The sequence below is a fragment of the Ambystoma mexicanum genome, chromosome 12 (genome assembly GCF_040938575.1).
Source record: "Ambystoma mexicanum isolate Mex_15411 chromosome 12, UKY_AmexF1_1, whole genome shotgun sequence".
Lineage (NCBI taxonomy): Eukaryota > Metazoa > Chordata > Amphibia > Caudata > Ambystomatidae > Ambystoma > Ambystoma mexicanum.
This window is the reverse complement of record NC_090936.1, coordinates 376,929,144-376,952,465: the sequence shown is the minus strand read 5'-3', so window position 1 is coordinate 376,952,465 and position 23,322 is coordinate 376,929,144. Positions and strand designations below refer to the sequence as shown.

Genomic DNA, 23,322 nt, shown 5'->3' with positions numbered 1-23,322 from the left:
GCAACAGAATAGCTCTTTCCCTAGCTTAGCTTCCCCAAAAATCCATAAGTACCTATCGACCAACACGCAAGATAAATCTGCATTATGGGCCCTTTTCCAACTTTTTCAATCACCACATTAGCCTGCATCGGAATACTTCCTATGCCACACCCTAAAAAGGCTTCATCATAGCCTAACTGCAGCCGGGTGGTGCAATGAGATCTGCCAATTCATGAATATCCACTTCAAGCTCAGTCAGACGCATGTTCTACGAATCATGATTTGTGCCGGTATCAATGCACTTGCCCTGTTTGATAAGTTACGAGTTCTTGTCTCATGGACTAAAACAAAGAGCGTGAAGTAATTGAGGAATTGGTTTGATTTAATGGGCATATTAGTGATAATTGGCCCTCATTGATTCTTGTGTTGCTGACACGTGTTTCGACCTATCAGGTCTTTCTCAAAGCAAAGATAAGTCTTGGTGCGAGAACAATATGTACAGTGTAAAATTAAACCTTGGCTCAATTTGTGTGCTGCCAAGTTTCGTGCCCAATAGTCGGTCAGGTGAAAGCAAAGTCTTGCTCACTGGTTCTAGAGAGTAACTGGTGAGGTGGTCTCAGTGGGAGCGGATATATATCATTGTCGCTCGGCTGTGGTCCCCGTTTCTGAAGAAATTGTCCTGAATAAATGTCAGAATGTCAGTTTTTGGAAAACGCCTCCTGTATTAGGGGCCTCTGCTGCGCCCGGCATTCGGCAGACATTTTGAGAGCTTTTACCTTCTGTTGTTTCTATTTTTCCCATCTAAGGGTCTAAGTGATTGGACCCTGCTACTAGATTAAGTGATATTGTGTGCCCAGCAGGGCCCACTGCTTTAGGTTAGCTGCTTTCAGGCGGTCTATTGGCCTTTGGATGTTTTTGTCCCTGGAATATCAGGGGTTACCATCTGTCCTGAACCCAATGGAGCCGAACTCATTCTGTAAACTGGCACATACCATCAGGTGTTGTGCAGTTTAACTCCAAGCTGGCGTGGAGGAACTGGGAGGGCCAGGTGAGTAAACCGCAGAGGAAACACCATAAGAAATGGTGGGAGAAGTGCACTTGGTGGGCATCCCTACACATTGCTATTCTGGGGCATGTTTAAGACTGAGAAGTCAAACTGCATGGAGACCAGCAAGTAACCGCATTTGCTAGGTTCTGCCAAACCCCTCTGATCTGCAAACCTTTTGCCACCATCATAACGAATGTTAACCTGCAGTCCACAAGTCTATAGATATTTACTATACCATAACAGGGTACAATTGGTGGGGGAAATGGGTGGGAGGAGGGTGACTAAAACACCTCAGCTAGTGGCTGCCATTTTTCAGGCATGTATCCAGCTGCCCCACTTAAGATAAGCCTTGATGTGTTAGTGCAGACAAGAAGTGTTTTGAAAACCTAGGCACCCATTACATACCATATAATATTGCACAATGGGGTACTGTGCCCATGTTTTCCCTGTGTTGTGTGCACCACAACACACTTCGAATAGTACTAAAGTAGGTTTTGCCCACACTAGCACTAAGCAGTATTAGCCTACTTGTTCGAGAAACATTTGACGTTTTACTTTTGACGACATTTCTTTTAAGTTTTTCTTGGTGGGAATTCGGTCAAATTTAATTAAATATACATATGGGGTGGGGAAAGGGAATAGGGGGATTGCTGGGGTCGCCCCCTGGATTTTCGACCAAAAAACGAGTAAAATAAATTCAGTCAAATGTGAAAAGGTCAAATATTATCGACCAAGTAGACCTAATCCGCACTAAGAATGTGCACTCAATGGCTGACAAATAATCCCAGTTGGGTGGAATTCATTTTCATGTGGTTTAGTCCCCTTAAAATGAACCCTTTTTTCTTTGTGAACTGCATGTGCAATTCTTAGCTATAACATAAATTCTACCTCAAATATTAGACACCACCATTAGACAGAAGGGCAGCTTTCATGGTGGTCTTAGAATTGTGCTGGGGTGCTGTAGGACGGCTTTGGCAACATCTGAACCTGAGAACGTGGGGTTCAGTCAGGGACAATACCGCCATACAAGGGTTACTTACCCCCACAAAGATATAGATGTCGTGGATAAATGTGCAATGTAATGGCCAGTAGAATTTAATTCCTGATAGTTCTTATGGACAATTCGTAAGCCTTTTCAAGGTTCATTTTATGGGCGCAGTGTATTTCAGCTACTAACATATCTAGCCCTCATATATGGGTATTCCCTTTGTTCAAAATAAACGATGGAAACATTTTATTACAAGTTAAAGAATCCTAGTCCTCTCCTTTTTTAAATATTAAGACTCAGAATGAGTCTGTACATTTTATTGTTCATGATGTTGTCAGAGAATAAGCTCAGACAATGAGTTTTAGTTCCACAGTAAGAGATGAGTCTTTATCCAAGATGTTCATATCTTTGCTTACCATACATTTTGCCTTCATCTGACAGGATAATCTTCCGTCGCCCACATGGTGGGTATATAGCCAGCGCTTCCTGGAAACTTTGTTCAATATCAGGGCTCCATACACCTTCTGCGTCATTGTCAATTGGCTTGTCCAAGGTTTCACTGCCAGTGTCGTTGCTCCCCTCGGGGGAGGTAGGCGTACTCCACTCGTTCGATGTAATGGTGCCGGCTCCAAACTCCAAGACTCCGCTTGGAGAAGCAGCCACAAAACCTACAAAAGGTAAAAGGGAAGGTTAATGTGTGGCCATGCCAACAGGACACAAATACAGCAGAGTTTCAAACAGACGATTTAGAGGAACATGGAACCTGAAAGGAAATAAGCTATTCAGGGACCATGACATGACATAAGGGGTGAACCAAGTGTTACAAGTGCCACAGAGAGAGTACATGTGGTTGCAGAGAATCAGCAATTGCCAAAGAGAGGGTACCAGGGTGAGTAGAGACATGCCAAGAGATGGACCAAGAGGTGGGTTGATGGGTGTCTGGGATATTACAAATAAAGACCACTAATGACTGGCTATCTTGAGGTGTAAGACAGCATGGGCTATGGACAAAGTGTTTAATTGGTACCATGAATGAAAACCAAACACATGCCTGGACTCTTCACATAGACCCTTGTGGAGGTGTGTCAAAATATGGCATAACAGTTCTGCTATTAAAAACGAATTTGAAAATCAACTTCAGAGTTTCAGTGAGGGGTGCTAAGGTGTGTTCCCCCTATCCTGATATATGGTGCTGTATTGTAGCTTATCCTATTTCCGTTTCCTCTCGGTTAACCTGCAGTAAATACATACAATACATGAGAAAGAAGAAGCGAGACACACTAGATGCCATAAAAGACGTCTTACAACACAAAGGGGTTCTGAAGTTGCTAGTTTGCTAGTGGAGGCATGGAAGAAGGAAATACATCTTTAGAAACATGAAAGGATGACAGTCAGAAGAGTGAAGCAATGGGCAATAACTGTGTATTTAAATCCAGTAGATGGCAGTCTGCTGGTTTCACAAGAGAGGCAAAAGCAAAAGGGGGCAAAGAGAGGAGACATGGCAGGAGTTTCCTCGGATTTCAGGGAAGGAGTATGCAAAGGGCTTGGGTTCAGATGTTACTCAAGAAAGGAGAGAATTATAGTTGCTAGGAGACAAGACTAGGCAGAATCAGGAGATCCACCACAGCAACTCAAACATGGATTCTGTCAGAACGCAGGAGCTCAGGAGCGGCTGTAGGAGACTGTGGCCCTTTCCCAGGAACTTCTTTTATTCTATGAGACAGGAGGAAAAGGCAAGAGTTACTTACATAAGTGCTTCCACAGGAGGGAGGAGTGGGGTTGACGTTTTTATGGAGTGAGAAAGTGGTGAATGAACAAGAGCTTCTGCTGATCTAAATCAGTGTGCAAGCACCTTGTGTACCTTCAAAAGACATAGATGAAGAAATTGAGATTCCACAAGAAGCTTAGACAATGTGTATGATATTAGGGAGGAAGCAAAGGATGTCAGCTTTCAGAAACACGCAAGAAAGAATCAGAAGCACAAGAGTGGGAAACAGGAAGCAGGAGATTCAAAGGGGACAAGAGGACAGAGGCACAGGGAAGAAGGTTATATGTGCTAGGAGCAAGAGAAACCAGGACCTCAGAAGAAGGAGCTATAAAAGAGGGCAAAGCAGAGTGTGGGACCTCAATAGGCGATGCAAGAGAAGATGCCTGAAGCAAGGGAGTTTGTCATTTATTCAAATGCTTTATATACGCACGGGTAACTAGTCAATATGGTGGAAAATAACAAACCATACATACAGGAAACACAACATCGTAAAATAGAAACATAAACTAATAAGTACAACAAAATCAAAGAGCAGAGAAATGGGATCCAATGCAGGAAGAAATAACTGGGTTATCAAACCCTTTAAAAGAAAGCTTGCAGACATTGAGCCACAGGTACGAGCTCCAGCATATAGGCATGTATGATGCAAAAGGGAGGACTTTGTTTTTCAGAATCGTGCATTTCCTGTCTATTTATGTATTTATTTATTTATTTATTATTTATTTATACATTTGTAGCAGTGCACTGAACCCTGTCCTGCTTCAAATCCATCATCGACTGCCAAAAATAATAAACATTTAAATAGAAATGTTGGCAGGGTCACTGACGAATTTCCTTTAGAGCAAGGTGTACAACAATACATTTTAATGAGGGAACGGGGGGTTGGGGGTTCCAGCCCCAGAGTGAAACTGCACGGTAGAGCATTCCTCTGAAGGTGGAAATGTGAGGGCTTGGGGAAACTGGCTCATTGGGTAATTGCCATGACATGAGGCTTAAGAGTGAACCATGAGTCCATCTTCAAACCAAACTGCTGCAACTTGACTGGCGTGTGATATCCCCAAGCAAGGCTGTTGAGCCTGGGTGGGAGCTGCATAGGGAATGCGTGGAGGAGAGTGGTGCATATAAAGCACTACCAGAGCCAGAAATGCAAGGAATTAGAGCTTCAGCTTCAGGGCTCTGGAATCGAGTGTGGTTTAACTCTTCATCACAAGGGGGAGAATTATACTAGGGGACTTCAACTCTTAAGAACCTTCAGCCCCTGTTTATATGTCTTCCTATAACTGTAACGTACGATATCATTAGTAGCGCATCATTTTGATGTAGCAACATGACAATCCGGTTTTTGTGCTCTCTTGTACCCCAGTTTCAGGACAACTTAGAATGCTGTCCCTGTGTGCCTTCCACTCACAGGCCTATCGGAGAGTGCATTCAAGTGACCTTCAGTTTCAGGGCATTCGAACAGAATATCCCAAAAAGGCATCAAGTTACAAAACGCACAGGCACACATCCACCTCTTAGGGAACATTCGAAAATACTAGCGTATCTAACATAACACTGCACTGGCCTAAAACAGTGGCAAAGATCCACGATTGAAATGATTCGTGTGAAATACCGCCAGTGGTATTCCAGGCAGGGTTTCAGCTGACAGCATGCATTTGTTTACTCCCACATCAGATGTGAAGGTAAACACTTTTACTGTGGCCCATGTATGCATTAAGAAATGTGTACAATACACCTTAGCATTGATGGTGGGAATAGGGAACTACAACCACTGGCAAAGGTGATATATCTGGACTGCCTTCATAGTTATTGCAGAAATGCCACCTCTGCCAGTGAAAAACTCTAAATTGGGTGAATGTTGTGATAATGATATGATATAATATGATATTTTATTTATATAGCGCCTATACACAATGTGTTTCAAAGCACTTTAAGGAAAGGGAGGGAACAAGGGAAAATACAACGTCATTCTTACAGGCCATGAACAGTAAGGATGTGAAATTAACTATCGTACTCGGCCTGACGACCTTTCAGATAGTGCAAGAGCTAAGACATAGATAAGGAAGGGAGGGGGAGAGTGGGAAGGAAATGGAAACAGACAGGCGACTACCGTACTAGGCCTGACAACATTTCTGGCAGAGCCGGAGAAAAACAAAAGGTGAGGGAGAGGGGTGCAGAAAGGGAGGGAAGAACAAAACAAGCGACTATCGTACTAGGCCTGACAATGGTTCAGATAGTGCTGGAGGGAGGGGGGAACAGTAAGGGGAAGGGGAGCGACAGACGAGGTTGCTATCATACTAGGTCCAGGGACAATTCTGATAGAGTAAGTGCATAGAAGAAAGTGAGGGGATGGGGGAGGAGATAGGAAAAGGGAGAGAGAGGAGAGAACTGGGAGTAAGCAGTCAAAAAGAGTGAAACAAGAGTGAATAGAATTGCAGAAGTCAGAAGTAACACATAATGTTGCAAGCCAGGATTCAAGATGAAGTTGGGAACAGCATGATTCAGGGCCACCATGAGTACAAGATGCAAAGGAAGTCCAGCATGAGAGTTGAGAAAGGGTGACGCACCAAGAATCAATGAAGTCCATAAAAGTAAAATCCAGCACTGGCCACAAGACAGTGATGGTGAAAACAGAAGGTATCAGTACAGACTCCTGTGTGTGGGAAGGGGGGGGGACAAGGGACCAACACGGGGGGACCAGAGAGGGTGGGGATGGCCTGTGGGGACAGAGGGTCTAACACATGTTGGTGCATGCTTACCTGCTGTCTTAGCAAGGGGTCGGACCCTGGATCTTTCTGGTCCGAACAGATCCATACAGGAATTGCCCTTTTCTTTGACTGCCCTTCCCTTTGGATGGCCGAGCGAGAGACGCCCTTGATCTAAGAGTTAAGAGCAGGAAAGAAGAGGCAGGGCTAAGAAGGTGGGCGGTGCTTAGGCCAGGTGACCTAGATCCACTTACACCTGCTCCCCAGCTGCAAAGGAAAAGAGGCTGGAGAGCTCCTTAAGTAGGCAAAAGAGCGGCAACCAGGAAGACACAGGTGGGCGGGGCTTGCTGAGTGGTGAAAAAGAACGGCAAGCAGGAAGGCACCAGGTGGGTGGGGCTTAAGCCAGGTGACCTAGCTCCACTTACACCTGCGCGCCAGCTGCAATGGAAAAGAGGCTGGAGGGCTCCTTAAGTAGGCAAAAAAGCGGCAAGCAGGAAGGCACCAGGTGGGCAGGGCTTCCTAAGTGGTGAAAAAGAACAGCAAGCAGGAAGGCACCAGGTGGGCGGGGCTTAGGCCAGGTGACCTAAATCCAATTACACCTGCTCCCCAGCTGCAAAGGAAAAGAGGCTGGAGGGTTCCTTAAGTAGTGAAAAAGAGCAGCAAGCAGGAAGGCACCAGGTGGGCAGGGCTTGCTAAGTGGGGAAAAAGAACGGCAAGTAGGAAGGCACAAGGTGGGCAAGGCTTGGGCCAGGTGACCTAGATCCACTTACACCTGCTCCCCAGCTGCAAAGGAAAAGAGGCTGGAGGGCTCCTTAAGTAGGGAAAAGAGCGGCAAGCAGGAAGGCACCAGGTGGGCGGGGCTTGCTAAGTGGTGAAAAAGAGCGGCAAGCAGGAAGGCACCAGGTGGGCTGAACTTGCTAAGTGATGAAAAAGAGCAGCAAACAGGGAGGCACCAGGCGGGTGGGGCTTGCTAAGTGGTGAAAAAGAGCGGCAAGCAGGAAGGCACCAGGTAGGCGGGCCTTGCTAAGTGGTGAAAAAGAGCGGCAAGCAGGAAGGCCCCAGGTGGGAAGAACTTGCTAAGTGATGAAAAAGAGCGGCAAACAGGAAGGCACCAGGTGGGTGGGGCTTGCTAAGTGGTGAAAAAGAGCGGCAAGCAGGAAGGCAGCAGGTGGGTGGGCTTAGGCCAGGTGACCTAGATCCACTTACACCTGCTCCCCAGCTGCAAAGGAAAAGAGGCTGGAGGGCTCTTTAAGTAGAGAAAAGAGCGGCAAGCAGGAAGGCACCAGGTGGGCGGGGCTTGCTAAGTGGTGAAAAAGAGCTGAATCGGACCAACACACACTCTCCTCAAGAGGAGTGCTTCCATGCCTTCACCAGTGATGATGACCCTCAGAAGGTCAGCGTGTCACTCCTATGCCCCCATCAAAGACCTCCATGATATGAATGCACGGTATAGATCACCCACTGGATAATCTATATTCTGACACCCAGCAGAGAGCTGCATTGACCATTGACCATCAGAATGGCCTACTTGTACCCATAGGCTTCCCTAAGGGGGTGGCAGGGGAATGTGGGGGCAACTGCCACCCAATTGGTCCTCTGTCCCCAATTGGTGCTGTAGCCTTCTCTTGTGAATTACATTTATAGTGGTCAGAAATGGAGCTCCCCTGACCAGCCGGCAATCAAGTTTGATTTAGTCTGTCCTGTCTTGCAGCCTGATGCAGACACCTCCGGAATGATAAGTGTTGTGGTTGGGGCATTCCAAAGTTAAAAGGGGGATTCCCACATGTTCTGGCACACCAGTGTTTGCTAAATGTACGGTTCACAAATGAAAAAAAAAGACAAAATCCAAGAGCCACTATATGGCTTAGCTTTTTTTTGTAATGTCCCCATAAATACCCGTCCCTTTTTTTGCCACTTCCTTTGAGCATCTTGTCTCTCTACACTGTCCCAAAGGTGGTCTTGACTTGTCAAACTGCTCAACTGAAATTGAAGGCTTCCATTGTGCAGACAGTCATTAGTGAGAAGCTAAGCTAAGCTGCGGGCGACATCTCTTCTGGTAAAAGGACTGTCTTTGATGACATATTCCAAGCTGAGCTGTGGGTAATGTCTCCTTTACTTGAAAGTACCCAGTCTCTTGTTGAACGCATGCTATTAGCCACCATTTCACCGTTTTCTAACCTAGTCATCAGGTTGTACATACAAATATGATACATTAACTACGTAAATATTTAAACACATGCAGTTAATTACATCATTGCTTAATAAGAACCTCATCTGGCAATTAGAACAGATGGCGATAGTATCAGCAAGGCTCCCTGACGAACCCACCTGTATCAATACATTGAAAACATGGTATTTAATGCACAATATTTCATTACAATTTAAAAATAAGTAAGCAACTATCAATTTGCAGGAATAAGCTCGGTTTAGAATGTTTGCTTTGGGTCTCGGCCCATAATTAAGTGCTAACAGTTTGTAGTTGAATCCTTAATAAAGTATGCGTTCCACAAGCCAACAGCAGACGAAATGAATGCAACCGGAGCAATCTAACATAGGGAATCCATATTTTGTAAGTGTGAGCCTTCTCAGCCATGCTCTGTGGGTACAATGGGCCACCATGTACACTTCATTAATTTCCCTCGTGCACCTGCGCACAGTCGGAGCATCACGGAGGCAGTGAATATTTGTTATTTAAGCACTGGTTTCATATATTTGCCCTGAGAATAATGGAAACTTGGCAGGAAAATTAGAAGCGTTCAATGTTTCTTCGCTCCTGCTACATAGCGAGCAAAGACGACTCCATGACTGACCCCATGCTTTTGTAAAGTCTGCCAGTTGTAACATTCCCATTCGAAACCTCATCTATAAGGACGGGGATAATGAAGGGGAAGCATAATCCAGATGCTCCTCATATATGGTCCACTTTACACATCAGATAAAATTGCCCGTCGATAATTGAGCACGCATTGCCAGCATCCTGGTGTATGATCGTGAGTTCTTAACTAGCAACTTACTTTCTGCATTGATGGCACTAGGATTGTGCTAGAGCTGCGGCTGGTCTATAGATGTGAGTACACATTATTTTAAATGTATTGGCCAGGGTAGGGACGACACACCTTCCTGGGACAGAATATCTGTCAATGCTTCTCTAAATGTATTAAGGTCCGGGATCGACCATAGCCGGATCCAGTAGAGCACCTGCTTAAGGGATATCTTCTCGCCAATAACACTTAAGTTTGTTTTCAAGTGTACCACTGCATTGGGGCTGCTCATGGGGCGATAGAGTAGGTTCTTTAAAAACTTATTTTCAATGGTATCTAAAGCTGTTGGTTTAGCATGCGCCCACATTTCTGTGCCATACATTCCTGATGATCTAGCCAGCGTTTTGTAAATGTTTATGTCGGTCTAGGAAAAAAGGACACCTCTCACGATGGACGGCAAACGCATTATGGTGGCCGAAGGCCAACCGTCTCATGTACGAAACGATAGAAATACAGGTTTCCGAGTTTGACCAATGAACGGCCATTTTGATGTAACAAGGATCGCCATTTTGTTTTCTAACGATTGCTCATTGCTTTCTGTTCAAATTGCTTCGCAGCACATTTCTGCTTACACTGCTCGACTGTTAACATTGTTGTCTGAACGTGAAAGGACAAGGCCGCAAGGCCGCGAGGCTAATAAGAGTTCGTTGAAACACAACGTAGGCAGCTCCGGAGAGGAATGCCCGGCTCCCTCCCGAATGTAGCCTTGAAGCAGAGCCGCAGGGCATTTAATCATTTCACAGATGCCAGCCAGTCTCGTTATATGGTAGAATATGTTAGAATAAAGCAGCTAAAGGCTTGAATTATGCTCTTCTTACGGCCCCCTTTTTCCGAGCCCTGTAGAGCGTGTCGGCTCCCAGGACACGAATAGCACCTCATAGATAGAAAGGTCTGGAATGTGACTCTTCCCCCGTATGTAGCTCGCTTACAAGAACAGAAGCACTGTGTTCTGTTCAACAAAGAAAAGATGTCTCTGCATTGCAAGGTTGCATATTGTTACTAGAATAGATATTTGAAGGTGTCATATTTGTTGGAAGTGTCCATCATCAAACCGAGTTCAAAGAAACCCAATAAAGGGGGGTGTTAAACATGTCACAGCTGATTGTATGATATGCAGTTTGTATATATGTAACTGGTGCACGTAATTCTCTCTCTTGCGTCCCTCGAGGTCTAGAGATACACGTCGCGGGGCGTGAGACCGAGTTGGCCAACTGAGACTATTTGCTTTGCAATAAACCCTAGCTTTGGGAATACAACCTCGTGTCTGGCGTATCTATCGTGTGTGGTGACTTGCCTTGTTTCCACAACGCGAGGGACCCCTAGGGGCCCCTTTCAAGATGGCGCCCGAATAGGGACCCTCCCCCACTTGTTCCATTGTGTACGCTGTAATTGAGTAAAGGCGGAGAACGACGAGGACGGGACGATCGAGCCGGGATCAAGAGGTGTTCGGGGCGCCCTGTAGAAGTGATGAGAGATTCCTTTGCAGATCTGCACACATCTGATCCCTGATCGATGTATCTGGCTAGAGAACAAGGAGGCGAAGGTCCCGAAACGAGGCAGAAGCCAAGAAGCGCAGACACGTCATTGTTTGCATCAGTATACAGACAAATTGTGTCCTGGAGGACAAATTGATTTATCAGGTGAGTCATACCCCGATTCAAAATAATCCTGATATTGGTTGAGAGTTGACTTTGCAAAATCAAACGCCCTAGGTAAGGTTGATTAACGAGGGGGAAGGTTGAAACATGCCTGGGGTATTGTCCACCCTAGCGAGGTTTTTCCGCTGCGGTAGACAATCTTTGGAAGATGGCCAAATTGCACCACCTGGGGGAACGCGGGCGTATGAGATGTATGTGAAGTATGGTGTGGGAGCGATAATATTCTGTGAGACTTGGCATAGGCAAACCAGAAAGCAACAAGACCATCAGTGGCCGATAAATGGTAGTTTTGGGATAGCGAGAATAGATCATTTGGAAAGGGTGTTGATAAGAAAGAAAGCGCGTCCCGCAGCATTTGATATCGTTAAGGACTGGAGAAGAGAAGCAATGCTCCGATTTAGAAGTAGAGCGAAGCATGCGCGCAGGCATAAATCGAAAGGTGAAGTAGCGGAAGAAAAGGAGGAGGAGGAGTGGACTGAGAGTCTAAGGAGGTCAGGTAGACGTGACCAGTTGAATATAGAAAAAATATACCCACAACGAGAATTGAACATAGCAGATGAAGTGATGGAAAACATATTGATCCATACAAAACAAGGCCCAAGATCAGAAGCGAGGCCAAACAAGTCAGTAACTATTGCTCAAGCCCCTCCCATAGCTCAAACTCTCCCTCCCGTAGCTGAAGCCCTTCCACAGCCACAGACCGCGCACGTAACACTTCCTATTAGCAACCAGGCCCACAGCAGACACTCCCCGTTCCTATTGTCCCATCCGCACCTCCCGCCTTAGATACAGACTCAGTACCGTCCGTCCCTCCAGGGGTTGAAGTTGAAACCACGGGGGCAAGAGGCGGGACTGAACAAAGTGGATGCACGAGGGTAACTCGCAGTGCGATCAGCAAAGAAAGGAAGGTGGAATTGCAGCAACAGGCAGAAATGTATATAGACGGGAATGATGGGACGGCAGCATTGGCTTCGATGTATGACTTCCGAAGAAGCAACGAAAGACAGGTAGTGTTGGAATGCATGGGTGAATATTTGGTGGAGAGATGGTAACAGTTAATTGGGAAATTACCACTGCAGCGATTGTTAGACTTAAATGCATTAGCACACTGTAAACAAAGAGATGAATAAGTGAGGGAACATGTGTATGGACTTTTTGAGCTTAAAAATGAATTGGATAATGATTATGCTGAAAAGGTTTACTGCACCTGGGTACAGGGGTAAGGATATCGGGATAGATAGGAAGGAAGCGGTAGAGCCATATATACAGCGACGACATTCAATGTTGTCAGTACAGAGGGGCGACAAATTGAAAGTATGTATACGAGAGGCGTTCAGATGGATGTCGGATCCCAGTATCCCCACAATGGAGATACATGAGATATTTGATGAATATTCCATGCCCATGAAAAGAAAAACACTGCAGTCGATGGCTGAACATTTAATAGACAAAGATATAAAAAACAGCAAGGCCAGCCCACCCGAAATAATGGCAGTATATAAGAGAGCACTAGAGCGAGGGACAGGAGAAACAGCCCGATCGCTTGATCTGGGAATATTATTACACATGAGAGAAGGGGGAGGGACAGTAAGTGGGGCATTCCCTATGAGGGAGGTCCCAACTACCTTTGTGCCAAAAACAGAGGTTCTCGCAACGGGCACTGTAGCGGCACAGGTAACGCCAGCTCATTATACCGCCCATTATGTACATGTCCCCTTTTCCAGACAGGAGGTGAACAACATAAAGCAGACAATTCCCGATATAAGAAAGAATCCTGCAGGATTTTACAAGGAAGTAGAGTCCTGCCTGCAATCATCCGTGCTTACCATGGGTGACATAGACCTAATATTCCCAGTGATCCTGCCAACAGACATATGGAAGCAAATAAGAAAGGTGGATGATGTAACGGCCTATGGCGCCACATGGGCGGACTTGATAATAGAAGACAGGAATAAAGCGGTTGGAGGGACACCAGGAGCGAACATGGTAGCATTACCAGCACGCATAATATAGAAATTAAAAGAAATTGTCCCAGAGAAAAGAATTCAATGGGACAAGTTCAAGTTGACTGCATGTGTGCAAGGCAAGGATGAGTTAACAACAGATTATTTCAATAAATTCGAAGAAGTATTCGCAGACTTCAGTGGGCAGGATGTGAGCTCGGAAGCGGGAAGAGGCTATTTGTTGATAAATATGTGAGGGGGTTGAGACTTCCAATTCAGAACCTAATAATGACATCAGAAAGTGCATGGCAAGCAAAAACGCTGGGTGAAGTATTGCACATGGCCCAATATTATGAGATGAGAGTGAATGCGGGAAAGGACCAGGAGGAGAAAGATAGAGTAAATCTGAAAACAAGGGTGTTACTGCAGCAAGTAGCAGGACAAAATAGAGGAGGAGGGAACGCACAAGGGAGGAGTAATTTGAATATGCATGGGGGCCATTGGGACCAAATCAGTGTGCATACTGTAAGGAGGAAGGACAATGGCGAGCGCAATGTCCACATTTACAGAATAGAAATGGACCTGGTCAGAGAAGACGGCACAGAGGGCACCAAGGAGCGAATGGACCAAATAGGAATAGTATGCAGCAGCACCACAATAATGAAGGTAATCAAAACCAAGCCCAAAACCAAAGTGCTCCTAACCAGAGTCAGGGTCAGCAAAACCAACAGTAAGGGAATCAGAGTGGGGGAAATAGAGGAAAGAATGGGAATATTTTCAATACGCAGCCATATACGTATTACAGTAATAGTAGTGACTACACATCGGATGATGTGTTATTTCCCCAATAGGACAGCCCAGGGCAAGGGTCGGATCCAGTGTCTATTCCCGTGAATCAGAGAGGACCCTACGTAGAAATGGGAGTTGGGAAAAAGGAGCACCGCTTCCTTGTAGATACAGGAGCGCAAAAGTGTTCAATAGACCATACTTGGTTCCGGATATACCACTGTCAGGGCAAAAGAATGTTTACGTAGGGTTCGCAGGTACAGCAGTCATAAACCCAGTGTCCCAACCAGTCCCAGTTACTATAGGACCATTCACTGAACATTGTCCCTTTCTCCTAACAGAAAATTGTGGGGAGTACTTGGTGGGATTGAACTTGTTGAAAAAGCTAGGTGCGATTATACATTGTACGTCAGACGGGGTGTTTCTGACGATTTGGCCACAAGATGCCCCTGTGTCAGAATTCATGTCTGAAACCTTGTCAGGAGAGTTAAGAAAAGTGTCAACCTGTATATGGGCGATGCATGACAACGATGTAGGATGCTTGAAGATAGAGCCAGTGAGGATCATTTTGAAAGAAGGAGTTACACTGCCAAGAATTCCCCAGTATAAAATTTCGGCAAACGGAGAGAAAGGATTGAAAAGTATTGTTTCAGATTTGGTGAAATTTGGGGTAATTGAAGAAATTACAGGCAGTACATGTAACAGCCCGATTCTTCCAGTGTTTAAGAAAGGAGGCAATGAAGTATCATATCGTTTCATAATTGATTTGCGCGCCCTAAACAAAGTAGTAGATCCACAATTTCCTTTGGTCCCAGACGTCACTACAATATTGACAATGATACCTGCCTCAGCAGAATACTTTAGCGTAATTGATCTAAAAAACGCTTTCTTTAGCATTCCGGTGGACAAGGACAGTAGATATTTGTTTGCGTTCACATTGGGGGGACGATCATTTACATTCCCGCACATTCCACAAGGATATACGGAAAGTCCGAGTATTTACAGTAGAGCGTTAAAAGAGCAGCTAGACATGCTAGAATTACCAGTGGGGTGTGTACTATTGCAATACATAGATGATCTGTTGATCGCTGCTGATACAGAAGAGATTTGTAAAAAGAGCACCGTATTACTACTGTCACACCTAGCGGCACATGGTCATAAAGCTAGTTTGAAGAAGTTTCAATATAATCGAAAGGAGGTAGCTTATTTGGGCTACCTACTTTCGAAAGAAGGGAGAAGGCTAACGCCAGAACGCATAGAAAGTATTTCTTGTATGCCTATTCCAAAGACACAGAAAGGAGTCAGAGCCATAATAGGCATGGCTTCTTATTGCCGGCAGTGGATCGGTAATTTTGCATTAATTGTGAAGCCAATGGTGCTATTAACTAAGAAGGATGCGGTGATGCCTTTGCAGTGGAATGAAGAATGTCAGAGAACGTTTGATCAATTGAAAACTGCATTATGTTCTGCTCCAATTCTAGGCATGCCGAATTATGAAAAAGTTTTTAGATTATTTGTATGCGAGAATGAAGTGCATTAACTGTTTTGACACCGGAACAATGTGGAAGAAATAGGCCGTGCAGCTATTTTTCTTCTGCGCTGGACCCTGTAGCGCGCGCACTTCCATGATGTTTGCGATCTGTCACGGCGGCTGCTGCATCGGTGAAAAAAACGGAAGGGATGGTATTGGGGCATACTTTAATTCTGATGGTGCCACATACCATAGATGCCCTATTAATTAGGACACAGACGCAACACCTCACCTCTGCTAGACTGACAAGATATGAAATTATCTTATTCGCAGCCCATATCCAAATTATGAAATGTAGCGCTTTCAATCCTGCAGAATTAATGCCACTGCCCATAAAAGAAATTGGTGACAACGAATCACCACCCCATGATTGTTTAATGGTCACTGAGGAAGAAACGAAGGGGAGAGTTGATTTAAGTGACGTCCCACAAAAGGAGCCAGATGGAGAGTTATTTTGTGACGGCTCTTGTTTTAAACTACATGATGGCACGTCAACTGCCGCTAACGCTATCACTACCCTAGGGAGCGTTGTAGAAAGCAGAAGAATTCCCTACAACTCAGCACAAGCCGCAGAAATAATAGCATTGACCAGAGCCTGTGAGATTTCTGAAAATTTGAACGTGAATAACTATACTGATAGTCAGTATGCTTTTGGGGTGGTTCATAACTTTGGTCGACTCTGGGCTGAGAGGGGTTTCTTGACATCGCATGGGGCCAGAATTCAAGATGGCCCTTTGATTGTACGGTTGCTGTCTGCACTCATGTTTTCAAAGCGCCTAGCAATAGTGAAATGCGAGGCACATAAAAAGATAACATGCAAAGTGGGAGAGGGAAACGCATTTGCAGACAGAATTGCGAAACAAACTGCCACTGATTTGAATAATAAAATGATGACAGTCCAGACTGAGGAAGTACCCTGTATGATAGAAGATGGAATTGCCACTGTCAAAGAGATGCAGGCCGAAGCCACGGCTGATGAGATACAAGGGTGGGCAGAGGGCTCTGCTGAGTTAGATTTAGAGGGTTGTTGGGTGGACAAGGGAACTAAAAACTGTATGTTGCCAAATTCTTATGTAACTGCAATGGTCACAATGGCTCACAGCCCTACCCACATCTGTGCAAAAAAAATAATACAGCACCTATCTACGGTATGGCAGAATGTAAACATAAAGACGAATGCAGAGAGGTTGGTGCAGAACTGCATTACGTGTTTACAACACAATGTAGGAAAGGGAACAGTGACTCCAATAGGCAGTTTTGGCCCGCCCTCTATGCCTTTTCAGGTAATCCATTTTGATTTCATAGAGATGGAGAGGTGCAAAAACTTGAAATATGTCTTAGTGGTGATCTGTGCATTCAGCAAGTGGGTGGAGGCATATTCCTTAAAAGACTGCACAGCAATGAGTACGGCAAAAGTAATGCTTAAAGAATACTTTTCCCGTTTTGGCTTGCCCCGTGTCATATGGTCAGATAACGGTCCACATTTTGTGGGTGCAGTGGTATTACAGATATGTGCAGGTCTTCAGATTGATAAGAGATTTCATAGTTCGAGGCATCCGAGTTCGGCCAGTCTTGTTGAGAGGCACAACGGAATCCTCAAGTCAAAAATTATCCAGATATGTGCAGGGAGCAAGTTGAGTTGGGTGGATGCATTACCGATAGCGCTATTGTGCATGCATACGTCTGTACAGGCTAGAACTGGGCTCTCCCCGTATGAGATTGTGATGGGGAGGCCGGCGAATGTTTGGTGCGCACCTCAGCCAAAGCGACTGAGTGAAGTGGAACATCCTGTACTTAGCACTTATTGTGGCCTTTTAATGCAGAAATTGCGTTTGATTCATCAGCAGGTGCAGGAGGCTCTACCCGTAAGATATACTGGTCCGGGGCACGCGCTGGAGCCAGGAGACTGGGTGCTGCTTAAGAACTTTGAGAGAACATCGTCGTTAGCACCCAGGTGGCACGACCCCTATCAAGTGCTTCTGGCAACGCAGACGGCAATACGGGTGGATGGGAGGAAGTTGTGGATCCATGCCACCCATGCCAAAAAGATCCCATCCTCACTGAAAGACTTGCCCAATCCGGACGACCGGAAAGAGACAGTGGTCCCAAAAACGAAAGAAACTGCTGCCAGTCCACCGCCACTAAATCTGTCCGAGCGGGAAGTGAAACTCGAAACAAAGCCTGAAAAGATTGCCAAAAAGGGGGAAGGGCAATGAGTGCCCCAACGTTGCCCAGCAGAACCTACATCACTGTTGGCCGACATGAACTCTACATTGCAAATAACGACAGATACTAAACGTGTACCTCTTTGGCGCCCACCAGCACTTGCCATTGCGCCAGAGCCAAAGACCGAATCCGCATCACTGTCGCGACGCACACCAGCATCTGCCATTGCACCGCAGGCTGACTCTGAGCCTGGATCTGGAAGTGCACCGGCACTGTTCACGGATCACACAATACCAGAAGTGAGGCAATATGATTTGCGGCCTCGAAAGACAGAGTGATCCACAGTTCTTTGGTGTTTATGCTAACCTCTGGTTCCGCTCATGGACGGAAAAGGAACTAGAGGTGTAGAGGAGAGAAGCGTGAGAATTGTGCAAGTCGGACAATTCAAGACTCGCGGCTCCTCGGTGCGATCATAAAAAGTACATGTGTCCTGAACCAGAGCTGTCAAGCTGGGCGCACATGGTACAAAGGCAATAGAGAACTGTTCAGAAGTCCTCTGAGCAGTATGAGAGAGGATAAGTGATCTTACCTAGAACAAATAAGCAAACCAGGCTGCAAAGGGCTGGCAGACTAAACTGTTGACAATTCCTTTGAACTTATTGACATCCGGACAAGTGCGACGAAGAGAGATATCCACGACGAACTTTGTCAGGAAGAAAAAGGACGGTGAGAAAAATGTCGGGACCGGTTTCAGCCTCCTCCTGCACCACTGCTGAGAATGAGTTAGTTATAAAAACTGTAAATTTAGGGAAAACGCATGGTAAAAAAATGGTATGCTGGCTTTGACAATAATCATGTGCTTCATGAGTGTGGTAGCATCAATAACGACAGCCTTTGTGTTATGGTATGTGGAGTCTATACACCCATTGGGAATGTTTTTACCAATAGTTAATATATGCACTACTGGAAGCCCGGTTCAGGTGATTACTTATACCTTGTCCCCAATGGAAGAGAGACACAGAGAAGGGTATGGGAACAATACGCTATTACTCATCATGCAATTCTAAAGAAAAATAATTGTTGCGTATGCGCCCATTTACCGCAGCATGCAGGGAAAGGAATAGGCTGGTATGTACAACCATTACCATTAATTTCTGCATGCAGTGCATCTTTAAGTGCAATGTTTTATGGAAAGTGGAATAAGAGTAGTACGGGTCAATTAGATAGAACAAACATGAATGAGTTTGAGGAAATAATTATGAGGCCTGTGGGTTGGCCATATTCCATAAAGCACAAGTGATGATCCTAGAACCTACGCCAAAAAGTATGCGAAAAATAACACGACAAAATAGACAAGATAAATTGTCCCCACCAGTTAAAACATCTGTGATGATGTTTCGTGTAAGAACAGACGGGAACAAAGATGCAATTCCCCCCTCTTACACGGTGAATTGCAACCCGAGAACTGTTCCTTTTTGTGTAAAAAAGAAAGGATCCTATTCAGTAGGAACATTTACTGGATGCATGAATACAGCGGTACTAAAATGGGAAATAGAACCAGTATATGTGGGAGATCCAGTCTATTTTATATGTGGAGAAAAAGCATATCCTTGGTTGCCCAGAAACTGGGGAGGTACATGTTACCTAGGTCTACTGTTCCCAGGAGTGTTCCTCTTAGAAACAGCAGACATGGCCAGGCTATCCAGATCTAGAACCCAAAGGAGTAGCAAAGGTGTTTTGATAGCGAAGGGTGTAGCAAAATAATTCATTCCATTCTTGTCCCAGATAGTGAACTCCTATAACATAAGGCAGCTGTCCAGAATACTAAAAGATACCATAAACACAACGACAGATATACTATTTAACATGACGTTGGAAGAAAAAGGAATTAGGTTAATGATGCTGCAAAATAGAATGGCTCTCGATGTAATCCTGGTTGATCGTGGGGGAATTTGCAAGATTGTGGGAACAGCGTGCTGCGTATTCGTAGATGACTACTCCCCTACGATTTTTGAAGCAATAAAGAAAATGCATGTCCTAAGCTCCGAACTCCCTACTGAAGAAGGGGGCTGGGAATAGAGTCCTGGTTTTGGGGAATACTGCGTTCTTGGGGATGGAAGTTGATTGCGATATTAAGTAGTGGTGTTTGGAATATTCATAACGTGCTGTTGTTGCATACACTGCCTACCGATAGTTTGCACTGAAATAACTGAGGGATGTACTAAGGGATGTATGCATATGATAACAAAAAGAAAACAAACTTATGGCTGGGATGACAGAGACACAAATGAAATGAAAACAGGGAAATAATTAATAGCTATAGATATTAATGACGATGATGATGATGCTTATAACAGCATGCAAAATTCAGACATAAGTACTTCAGACTTATCGTCATCAGAGGAGGATACCATGAATGAATGAGACGTTTGGCATAAGGCCAAAAGGAGGGTTTGTCGGTCTAGGAAAAATGGACACCTCTCACGATGGACGACAAACGCATTTTGGTGGCCGAAGGCCAACCGTCTCATGTACGAAACAATAGAAATACAGGTTTCTGAGTTTGACCAATGAACGGCCATTTTGATGTAACAAGGATCACCATTTTGTTTTTTAATGATTGCTCATTGCTTTCTGTTCAAATTGCTTCGCAGCACATTTCTGCTTACACTGCTCGACTGTTAACATTGTTGTCTGAACGTGAAAGGACAAGGCCGCAAGGCCGTGAGGCTAATAAGAGTTCATTGAAACACAACGTAGGCAGCTCCAGAGAGGAATGCCCGGCTCCCTCCCTAATGTAGCCTTAAAGCAGAGCCGCAGGGCATTTAATCATTTCACAGCTGCCAGCCAGTCTCGTTATATGGTAGAGTATGTTGGAATAAAGCAGCTAAAGGCTTGAATTATGCTCTTCTTACGGCCCCCCTTTTTCCGAGCCCTGTAGAGCATGTCGGCTCCCAGGACACGAATAGCACCTCATAGATAGCAAGGTCTGGAATGTGACTCTTCCCCCATATGTAGCTCGCTTACAAGAACAGAAGCACTGTGTTCTGTTCAACAAAGAAAAGATGTCTCTGCACTTGCAAGGTTGCATATTGTTACTAGAATAGATATTTGAAGGTGTCATATTCGTTGGAAGTGTCCATCATCAAACCGAGTTCAAAGAAACCCAATAAAGGGGGGTGTTAAACATGTCACAGCTGATTGTATGATATGCATTTTGTATATATGTAACTGATGTACGTAATTCGCTCTCTTGCGTCCCTCGAGGTCTAGAGATACACGTCGCGGGGCATGAGACCGAGTCGGCCAACTGAGACTATTTGCTTTGCAATAAACCCTATCTTTGGGAATACAACCTCGTGTCTGGCGTATCTATCGTGTGTGGTGACTTGCCTTGTTTCCATAACACGAGGGACCCGTAGGGGCCCCTTTCATTTATAGCAGGCTGTAAGACTCTGTTTCCATGTCTATCTGAAAACCTGAGAATAGCACCACTCGTTCTTTCTAGAGTAACGTTTGCTTTCTGCAGTTGGCTGCCCCATTCGCATTTCCCTGTGAATCTAATTCACAGGTAATTGCATGAAGACACTTGTTCCAGCATAGTACCTCTGATACAGACATTGAGTCTTGGTGACTTTTTGTATTTTGGATGAAAGACCATAGCCTTGGTCTTACTGACATTTATTTGCAATCCCATGCTTGTACATTGCTCACTAAAAGTAAAAAGTAGCTTCTTTAAACCTTATTAACCATTTTAGGCATTTTGCGCAGCCATCAGACTGGTGATTGATTTCAATTTTATGCCATTTTTCATGTAATTTCCAGGCGGTTTTAGGGGTATAAAATGCATCTGCTTGTGACTTTGGGAACTGTAATGGTCAGTTAGATTAGGTATCTGGCTCATCTGAAATGTGACAATTGTGGGAATGGGTGAAAAGGTGGAAAATGAAATTAGGAATATGCTTGATAACTTACATTCATAACTATTGTACATTTTATGAAAACGGCAAAAAACTGACACATGGCCATGCTACATCCTACGGATTTGGCGGTTGGCTTATTTAATTGAATATATGTTTCATCTGACAGTGCCTAGTACAATTATGAATTTATGATACATAACTAGTTTTTGCCAAAATGTTGTAAGGAGAACAAAAGGATGATGACAAATGGAAAAAGACAGATGGTGCTCTCCTCCCCTGAACCAATCCTGACTGGGGGCAGAGAGAGAGATGGTAACTTTCCAATGATAGCTGCAGGTGTCATTTCGGCTATATAAGGGGGACTGTACTAGGACTCAACACACAACAAACAGGGGAAGACAGAAAAATGAGGATGGAGAGAAGGCTGCTGAAACTTACAATCTTTGAGAGTGCAGTAACCAGACCCCTTGCATTTCTTTCCAGAGTGTCCTGAGATGCAGCTGGTTTCCTGAATCTTAAACAAAGGCTTGCTGTGTAAGTAGCAATAACCCCAGCCCTAAATTGCATAGGCCCTTCATTTTTGTAGCAGTGCATCCAATATTTCCCCATTGAAAACTCCAATTGCCTGTGCAGTTAAGTCATCTCCCCATATAAGAATCTCTTGTTTGCCTGTATATGTGAGCATATCCCCATTAAGAAAACCCCACATTTTTCAGTGTTTTTGTAAGTAAATCAATTAATTCCCCCATTGAATTTCACAGTTCGGGATTGTTGAAACTCAAAACCAACAATCTTGTTCCTAGTGTTTTTTATTTAATTGTTATAGTCATTAAAGTGTTGCCCCAAAAGGTGGAACCGAATTTGGCCATGTATTGTGTGCATTACCAAATGAATCCCTATTTGCATCTGTCAGTTTAAACCCGAACTGGTTTCATTAGTGTGAGCAATCCCTTTGCTTAGAAGCCTACCTATTATGTGCCTCTGTCATTGTCACTGAAAACCTATTTTCCTATTGTAAAGTAAACCCATACCCTGAGCTGCCTGTCACTGTAAGCATCAGTGTAAACAAATTTCCACTTGCCACTGTATTTTCCCTTTGCATTTGCTTTCTCCCAAAAAACGATATTGCTACTTCATTTCTATTTTGCCCGTGTGTGCTGATTAGTGTTCTCTAAAACACTGCCTATCTCTTAAGAGTAAGCAATACGAATTCTCCTCTATTCTGTCCCCTAGCAGTTGTGAGAAATAATAAAAATCTCATTCTTCCATTTTGCTCCAAAAACGGTTTATGGTCATTTTTTCGAATCAAAAGATTCGAACAGTCAAAGTTTTGAAACAAAAGTTTTGAATTCAAAAGGTACGACATGCTATGTTTAGCATGGAAAGTGCATTTCTTTCAAAACCAATCCATCCACAATAGTCATGGATTAGTTTCAACTGAAATGCACGTTTACATGTTAAAAGTAACATTTCAATGCCTTTTTTGTTTGTAACATTGAAAAGTTACATGGAGCTGTCCAGTGCTGAAATTACAGGACTGGACAGCTCCATATAACGTTTCAAAGTGTTCTGTGTATATTGGCATTTAAATGCCTTTTTTTTAACTTTGAAACATTACATGGAGCTGTCCAGGCCTGTAATTTCAGCACTGGACAGCTCCATGTAACGTTGCAAGGTTTTAGTGTATATTGGGGGGGTTCCCCCACAGGCTCCCCAGCCCGCACAAAACCCTCCCACCCCACAACCCTAACCCAAGCCCCAACCCTAACCCTAACCCGTTTCGAAA

The 23,322-nt window shown here is 44.6% G+C and overlaps 1 protein-coding gene across 1 annotated transcript in view; it reads right to left on the bottom strand.

Annotated features, from left to right (window-relative positions):
* TEAD4 (TEA domain transcription factor 4) overlaps nucleotides 1-23,322 on the bottom strand; it is a 1,088,638-nt gene that overhangs the window by 851,460 nt on the left and 213,856 nt on the right. The window contains exon 3 of the mRNA XM_069628515.1: nucleotides 2,432-2,683. Within this exon, the coding sequence (XP_069484616.1) occupies nucleotides 2,432-2,683 (252 nt within the window). The remainder of the gene's footprint in view (nucleotides 1-2,431; nucleotides 2,684-23,322) is intronic.